The 9247-nt window shown below is 34.6% G+C and overlaps 1 protein-coding gene across 1 annotated transcript; it reads left to right on the forward strand.

Moving 5' to 3' along the window:
• The first annotated feature begins 453 nt into the window (after nucleotides 1–453).
• Nucleotides 454–8948, forward strand: LOC143458827 (AP-1 complex-associated regulatory protein-like). Its single transcript, XM_076955704.1, has 9 exons — nucleotides 454–630; nucleotides 957–1067; nucleotides 4686–4782; nucleotides 5106–5192; nucleotides 7162–7223; nucleotides 7360–7451; nucleotides 7535–7672; nucleotides 7752–7854; nucleotides 8157–8948. Exons 1-9 carry the CDS (start codon nucleotides 572–574, stop codon nucleotides 8257–8259), a joined length of 852 nt encoding a protein of 283 aa, XP_076811819.1. The 5' UTR covers nucleotides 454–571; the 3' UTR covers nucleotides 8260–8948.
• The last annotated feature ends 299 nt before the right edge of the window (nucleotides 8949–9247 follow it).

Genomic DNA, 9247 nt, shown 5'->3' on the forward strand with positions numbered 1-9247 from the left:
CGCGCCTGAAGAAAGGTTGCCGACCCCTGCCCTAGATAAATTTCAAGCAAACTTTTTGCAACTTTGTACAAATAAATGGCTGCCGAACGGTCTAAAACATAAAATACAACTTCAAGTTTGTGGTATTTAGTAAAGCGAGACGCCACGATGCTTTGCCTATAATTACAAAGTAAGGACATAATTAATCATATGCAAGGAAAAGTTGCAGCGAACTTTGAAAAATTTGGAACATTGGTGGAAATTTCATAGACAGGCTCCATTCCAGGAAAAGCTGAGTACACTGCAGAAAAGTTACTATTACTTCAAAGTTTTTTGGCTAAATCACGCAATTTAAAAATATGTTATGCAAGATGAAATTCTGCATGTGATGGAATAAATTTTGTTGCTGTTCGTTGAGTATGGCTTTTATTTTGGTTTGAATCAGCAAGATAGAGTTTTTTACAGTGAGATGGTTACACAAGGGTTTAATTTTTTGTTTAGGCAAACAGTTTATCATAATCCCATGCAAAAAATGTAAAATAAAAGTAACACAGTCATAAAATTTAACTTTTTGAAGAAAAAATCCAACAAGATGGAGCAATGTCTGGGATGTCTTGGGATTTTATTTGGAACCAGAAATCGCAGAAGAAGGTTTTGTCTTTAGTTGTATGATACTTTTGCAAATAAGATATTTGAATAGCAGAATTTTTAATGCCACCTGGTACTGGCAAGTAACTAAAAGTAACATAGTTGTTTTATTAATTTTGCATGAGCTACCTATATGGTTTTGAAATAACGAATTTAAATTATCATTATAAGATTTATATTTTCTATTCCTCTATTGAACATTGCCTAATTTATAATACAACCTTTGTTTAATTAATCACTTTATTCTGAAGACATACTGTTTTTATATGAATAGATTGGGAAATATATATATGGGGTGATGAGTGTGAAATATGCAAATTTTTCTGCAGACTTCGACATTTGATTAAATATAAAGATGATAGTGAGCGGCAACTTGGAGTTGAATTTGAAAATTTAATTCTTGATGACAGTAGTAAAACCAACTATGGAACAGACATGCAGTAAGTACCGGTACATCTATGAATGATATTGCTTATTGATTGTTGAATGTAGAGCATAAATATATATATAATTATGCTTTTGTAACATAAACATGTACTGTGTGTGTGTTTTTCTTCACGACTTCATTTCTTTGGTTGGATTTTTTCTTTCGCTTGGACTTCGAGTATGTAAAGGACCTTTTGAAGGTAATGGTCATTTCCCAATATCATGGTCTTCTATGTTTTGATCGCCTGAATTGCTTATGACTGCATGTCACAAAGCCATGTTTAGTGTGCATTCTTTGTTAATTCTATTTCTTGATGGAAATTTTATCAGGTAGCACCGCACAACTTTGATGTTATCTTTTTAAGCTGATTCTTTAATTTCTGGTTATCACTGTATTTGTTTGCATATTGATTTATTGTTAGAATTATCTTGCACTCAGGAATTAGAATTAGGATATTGTCCAGGTGTTCTTGCTGCATGGCTGGTTCAGCTCTGAGGTCCTAACATTTTTCGGAACCTTGATACTTCTATTCACTCACTGGTGGTGACATAGGTGTTTGATAACCTTGGTGTACATTTTCTTGTTCATTTAGTTGCTTGGTGCTGATACCGCGAGGTCGATGTTTGTTGCTGGTTTTATTGACTATTGACTGCTGCATAGGCTGGTCATCTCATTGTGCTGGTCTGCAGAATACGTCTGTGTTCAATAATATCTCTGCATGAAAACAGTTGCTCCAATGTGCACGAAGCTTATACCTTTACCGAAATTTTGGACTTCTTAGTCTAGTGGAACACTAATTAGGTACCGGTAGATTGGTCTAAACAATTTTTATTCTCTTACCATTTCCAAAATGTCTACCAATGGCCCACTGGTCAGAAATCAAACATTTTAAAAGATTGAACATTTTACCACACTTATCAATAACACTTTGTATACTGTGTAGCGATTTTAACTCATCGATGTGCAAGTGGGTAACTGTTTTGCACCAAAAAATCTCTGATATGCACATGCCATACTCTGCCATCTAGTACTAGGGAGGATAAGGTCTGCTCAGATATTTTGCTTTGTTATTTTCTATCACTGCTTTGGGTTTTTGTAACCTTGGTATCCAGTCAATTGGAACATAGTATAGTGTTTACAGAGGTACTGTTACTGGGTTATTGTCACGACTTCATTATGTCAACCAAAGTACTTTGACCATTTTTTGTATCCTTGTAGAAGATCGGATATTGTGTCAGCTTTTGCTTACTTTTTTGGTTCATTGTATTGTGTGATACTGTGCACCAGTTTGTAAGACCTCACTGCTTTTGTCAATTATAATTCGTGTTGTGACTGTCTGTTTGCTGGTTTGATCGAAGTCCATTTAAGAATCACCGAATGAAGACTTAAAGTTGTATTATACAATGTACGTTTTCTTCGATTTTAATAAAAGCAATAATATTAAAATAGCCAAAAATACTAAAAAAAGTTTGATCAAAAACAACATTGTCATCATTGGCACGGTCATAACCATCATAACCTAATCATACTAATCAGCCTTCCTAATACATATTGACAAAGTATTATGAAGACTGATTCGTATGATTAGGCTGCTAATTCCATTTCCTTTCATTCTAACGAACCTTATGCTAGGTATTGTTTTAAACGATTCAGAAGATGTATCTAACTTACCGGTATATTATTTCTTGTTGTTCTATAGTGGAAAAAAAGAAACTAACCAATTAATAGTTTGTGTGCACACCTTACTATGCTTGCAGATATGCTTCCATCATCATCCAGATTGTTATTGTTGTTTGTATTGTTACAATAGTACAAGATAAGCAAACTGAAACTGTTTTTTTAGTAAAGATCAATATCACAAATGCTTCACTTTATATGGCTTATCATATATGTGATATTACAAGTTAACGTCAGAAAAATATGTTAAAAAGGATCATTTGCTGGCATCGATTGCAGCAAACCCCAAAATTCAACTGTCAAAAGTCAACTGTTTAGAGCAGAGGTCGGGAACCTATGGCTCGCGAGCCAGATGTGGCTCTTTTCACGACGGCATCTGGCTCGCAGATAAATCTAAACTGGCATTTCTTAGCTCGATTGTTACGAATAAAACTTTTTCTGTAATTTTAAGTCGTATTAACAGTAAGAAAGATGTTATTAAAGAGTAAATTCAGGCATTTACCGTAGTCTAAAGTTGTTGGTTTTGCTTAAAAATGCACACGTTAGTTGCATTAATTGTTGATAAATATTATATGGCTCTCACGGAAATACAATTAAAAATATGTAGCTTTCATGGCTCCCTTAGCCAAAAAGGTTCCCGACCCCTGGTTTAGAGGTTGTGATTTAGAATTAAAAACGTGACCAAGTTAAGCCATAGTCTGAGTGATGTTTGCTATGCAGGAACAGTACAGTTTATGTACAACAGCAAATGGATGGTGTGTTTTAAATCTGGAATAAGTCTGGGGTTGTCCAGAATAAAAGAGAATACAAATCTATCACAAGTGTTGTGATATATTGCGAAAAAAGGAAATCAATTTGTTATGATATGATCACTGGACATATTATAGCTTGCAATGATGCCCCACCAGCAACATAATTGTGGAAATTTACGAACCTCTAGACTAAGGCACATGCTCACCAAAAAGTCACAATAACTGCAGTCTATTCTTCAAAACAGTTTCAATAAAATTTTGGGGAAACTGTGAACATAAAAAACAGTGAATATTATGTTGCATGCCAGTGGCCATTATTACCAAATTTACCAAGTTCATCAGTTTACATATTCCCAATCCTGAACACCTTGCAATGCAAAGTACCTGAATAACTCAATAGCAAGCATTTAATGAAGTCAATCCTGCCTTTAATAGGCAATTCTCAAAATCTAGATTGTCATATTTTCTCTATTGGGTATGGGTATGATAGGGTTATGCAATGACATTTTGTTACGTTTATCTCAACATGGCTGGGGGACATGTGCTTGACCGTGGATAGTATTAACGTATTGCACCTTTCTCACTGTCTTGTTATGTCCATGGTCAGTTATACCTTCAAGCTTTTCATAGTCTGCTTTACAACTTCCATTAGATTCTGACTGCAGTTCTTTGACGTCATCGCTGTCAGAATTGATTGTATATTTGCTGAGGCTGTTTCGAGAGGAATTTGGTTGATAATATTGAACTTAAACTTTGTCTATTACCACAGCCTTGTGTATTTAACCTTTTGATTACTCTGTTCTGATCACAACATCTCTGTTTTTGCCTTCTAGATGTTCCTTTTTTCACAGGGAGTGCGTTCTCTGCCATACTTTGATAGTCTGCTCGGAGTTAGCATCACGCAACTGTAGTTTTGTCTTCTGGTAACCACTTCCTGCCACCAAATTTATCTGAGTTGTAATTTTTGTGTCAGGGTAGTTTTCCCCAAGTAACAAGCCGTGGGATGACCCACTAAAGTTTCAATCGTTGCTGTTGCTCAATTTCAAGCGTTAAAATTTTTGATCCTGCAGCTGTACTACTAACTGCCACATTAAATAACCAACTGTAACAACATCTTTATTATGATAATGATGTATACTATTGTTCTGTGTAAACTGATAAAAGATACAGCTGTGATGCTGGCTTGTGATTCTTCTCTTCAGGTTTATCACACAGGAAGAAAAAGAGTATCTTTCAAAGCGACAGTATGATAAAATAATCGAACAACAAAGAAAAATTGATGAGCAAATTGATAAGAAGGTGAACAATTCTTAAGGCCAGCAATTAATTACACTGATTAATGTCGGCACGGTAGATTTTTTACTAGTTTACAAATTATGTAACTTAGTACAAAAAATAATAATTTGCATTTTAAAATTCTTGATTAGTGTGATTATGATAAATATTTCAAGCTCAACCAAATCATCATAGTTGCCATTGCATTGCAATCAAATTTTAACTTTAGGGTGTGATGCAATTGTCTTGGTACTTTGCATGCTTCTATTGTTTTATAAATTAAAATGCTTGTAAAATAACATAAAATACGAAATGAAAATAACATGCCTGTAAATAATTCATTTCAGTTGTTTGAAGAAGAGGAACAGGTCAGGATAGAAGAGGATGCTTATTTAGAAGCACAAAAAGAGGCCGAACGTGCTGCATCAAACACGGTAAATATAAAAAGTTCTATTTAATAAATAACACTACGTAACAAAATTCAAAAAAATTTTTGTTTGGCTACATTTATTAAGTGTATCTGTATGATTTTCAAGCGCTGATTTCAAAAATGCTCTCAGTTTTTTTCTATCATCGATCGTTTTCAAAATACAAAAATTTCCGTTTTTTGTGATTTTCCATTAACTGTAGGTATTTTATGCGGTTATGATCTGTGTCTGTCAGCACTATCATGTTGTAAATGGGCGTCCTATTTACTTGAGAAAGTGAATGGGAGTGGGAGTTTGAAACGCAGACGAATGTGCTTTTATTTCTTATCTCAGTTTTCATTTTATCTATTTATGTTAAATTCAGTATAGTCTCATTAGAAAGTCATGTTTAGTGTTTACAGAGAGAAGTATGCCATATAATTACATTTTACACAGTTAAGTATTGTGTAAATCTTAGATTCAGTTCATCTTTTAAATAGTAGAAATCAAAATGTCTAGTAGAGAGTGAAACAATTTAAGTAAGAGTACTGCCTACCCCACAGGAATAGGCACTTGGAGTTTTCTGTCTACTTTGACATTTTTGAAGACCTTTGCTATTGCAAAGATGTGGAAGGTCTGTTTTGTGCTGTTGGAATAAATCATGATCCTACTCAGTGGCGGCGTTTCATTGACAGTTCTACCAAAAGTCTTAAAGCAGTGTTACTTCACAATGGCAACATATACCCATCAATTCCACTTGCTTATTCCTTACAGATGAAAGAAGATTATGAAAACGTCAAGCAACTGCTCATTAAAATAAATTACACTCAGTTTAAGTGGTATGTTTGTGATGACTTTAAAATGTTGGGAGTTTTGCTTGGTCTGCAGGGTGGTTACACAAAATACTCTTGCTTTCTGTGCTTGTGGAATAGTAGAGCTGACGGTGAGCACTATGAGAAAATTAATGGCCGACACGGGAAAAACAAACCCAGGAATGTACAACGTTATTAGGGAACCTCTTGTAAGCCGGGAAATAGTTTTACTGCCTCCACTTCATATCAAATTAGGTCTGGTAAAACAGTTTGTCAAAGCTTTGGATTTTCAAGGACAAGATTTTCAAGAAATCCGTTCAATGTTTCCCAGACCATCACTTACCAAAATAAAAGGAGGAATATTTGTTGGTCCTCAGATAAACACAATGTTAAAGTGTAAAAGCTTGGAAGAAAAAATGAATGAAACAGAAAAAGAAGTGTGGCAAGCATTTCGAGGTGTGGTTGATCGATTTTTGGGAAATAAAAGGGACAGAAATTACAAAGAGTTGGTGAAGAAACTGATCAAAAGTTACCAAAACATGGGTTGTCGCATGTCTGTCAAACTTATTTTTATGTCCGCATCTGGATTTTTTTCAAGAAAATCTACGTGATTTCAGTGAGGAGCACGGTGAGAGACTTCATCAGGATATTGAGCCAATGGAAAAACGATATAAAGGCCGCTGGGATAGTGTAATGATGGGAAACTACATTTGGTCTTTAGTAAGGAAAGACAGGAGTAGTCATAAAAGAAAACCTCGCTCAAAAGTACATTTTTGAACGACTCTTACTGTTTGACAAAACTATGTTACATTTATCTTCAAGCCTTCCTTATTAACGTTTTTAAACTGGTTTTTGCGTTTAATAAACCAAACAGAACCTTGTTGAGCTAAAATCTACTGCAAGAGTAGAACACGATTTGCTGTACTTACAGCTATATCAAAATTTGAATATCTCAAAAAGCAACGATGGTACGAAAAAACTAACTGGATTTTTGAACTCAGCACCCAAAAATACATAAAGGGGCATTAAAAAAAGTAGCCAAACAAAAATTGTGTTACGTAGTGTAATAGTTTCGCAATTATGTATTTATGATTTTTTTAAAATTTAATCAGGAAAAGTCTAATTAAATATTTTTTTGTTGTTTTTCTCAATTCCTTTCCTTATTTTTTTACTGCTTTTTGTAGCAAAAATCAACTGATGCTAACCATTCTTCAGGATCTGCGGGTGACAGACGTAGTCTTACTCTGTAAGTGACATTGTATTCCGTATTTTGTATGAATGTTACTACTTTCTGACTAATTAAACTATTTAACCATGAATTATAATTACATTGTTTAACAAAAAAATAATAAAAGCAAAAGTAATCCCAACCAACTTTTCAGTGAGGAGGTGGAAGAAGACTTTGAGGATTTCTTGGAGGAAGTACGATCACGGTCAATTGCCTTTCGAAGTCAGTATTCCAACAAGAAATCAGGTATCAAACTTTTCAACTTGATTCGTTTGAAGTTTACTATTTGTTTACCGTATAAATATGCGTAACTTTTCTTGTTGTTTCAGATGCACAAGATCCTCCTCCATCGTTTGATCGTGGAGTTGATGGAATGTCAAGTGATGACGAATTCACCATGATTGAAGCAACACAAGCTTCTGTACACAACAATGCTAACGGTTTAGAGTGGGACAGTTACACATCCGGTGAGATTTTTCAAAAATTTCAATGTGGTCTTTCATTGCTGCATTATTGCAAGGTTATCTGATAGACATGTCTTTTTAGGTGTCCACCATTCGAAAATGGAATTCCATAAGCATTCTCCTTTAGAAAAGCGCCTGGAACCAGTAGGAGTAGGTGGTGGTAATGAGTTACACATATATAACAAGTAAGATATTATAGTGATAACACAGTATAGATAACGTTCCACACAGCAATTCCTACACTGTTTCATATCATGTCTATTTGTAGTGGTGTTAAAAGCTGTAATTCTGTATATGCTGCGCTTGTTAGTTATTACATATTACCACAAGTTGAAGATTAAAGATGATAATTACTCTGTGAAAAACAGTAGATTCAAATTTTATGCACCAGATCAGACAGATTATACTTATATTAAAACTTCTGCAAAGACTGTAGGCATCAGGCAAGAATATATTCTCGGTTCTAAATGTCTTTTTTCCTTCTTAGGCCCATAGACTCTCAGCATCCTCTTGATAAACGCCAAGAAGCAGAACGAATGTTCAGCATCACTGATGACGAGGAAGACATGGGTGATTTTGTGCATGCTTAATTTTACCGGACAATCTTGTGCGAATCAAGTGCCTTATTCAAGATGCAGTGAAATGGATACTAAGCAGTCCTATTGCAGATTCGCTATAAATTTCGTTAAATTGTGTTTTTACGTCACTGTATGTGCATATGCAGCTGATTTTAGTGGGCAGTTACAAATCATCGTTTATTTCTTCGTCATCAGTCAGTCAATCTTTTGTCTGCTTTATAAGTGCAATTATTTATGCATTGTTTCGTGGTTTTACGCCTCGTATTTAACAAGATTTTCTTCCATACTATTACCGCGTTGTTCCTAATCATTAACTGTTTGTCGTACGTCAATTTAAATTGACAACTTCATTTGCTTGTTTTATAATCACCTTATACTTCGACTGCAAGATGTCAAACATGTAGCAAGCACCAAACGTATATGAACATTGTTTTGTTAGGCCGAAAATTCTAGTGTTTTATTTGCGCCTCTGTTAAAAAAGTTTGAAACATGTATAATTGAACAAAGGAAGATTTCATGGCATTTTTTGGAGTTCGACGCCACCTTAATGAAAAATGTTATACTTGAAAAAATGTTGTTATTCCTATATGTACACGGGGACGTGGCGTATGTCATCGGTTTGTCAAAGTAACCAATGTTAGGTTCGAAGTAAGTACAGTATCTGACTCCGATTAATAAATATAATGAAGCGATAAAAACTTGCCTGTATTGTACAGTTTTTTCCTAGTTTATAAAACGCTGAAGCTTTGCTCATGGGCGGTGTTCAATCTAAACCTTAATGGTTTATCTTGATTCGCAAGCATGCAGTTGATATGTTTCTACCAATTACTTCACTACACTCGAAAATTCATTGTACTTTTCACTTGGTTTGCGAAAACCACAGTTGAGTGCAGGAAATGAGCTCCATTCCAGTCAATATTGGATTGCTTTCATATATAAGACGCCTATTTTTGAAGGAACAAAATGTCACTGCTACAAGTTGAAGTAACTTATAAACAAA

Source organism: Clavelina lepadiformis, chromosome 5, assembly GCF_947623445.1.
Source record: "Clavelina lepadiformis chromosome 5, kaClaLepa1.1, whole genome shotgun sequence".
Lineage (NCBI taxonomy): Eukaryota > Metazoa > Chordata > Ascidiacea > Aplousobranchia > Clavelinidae > Clavelina > Clavelina lepadiformis.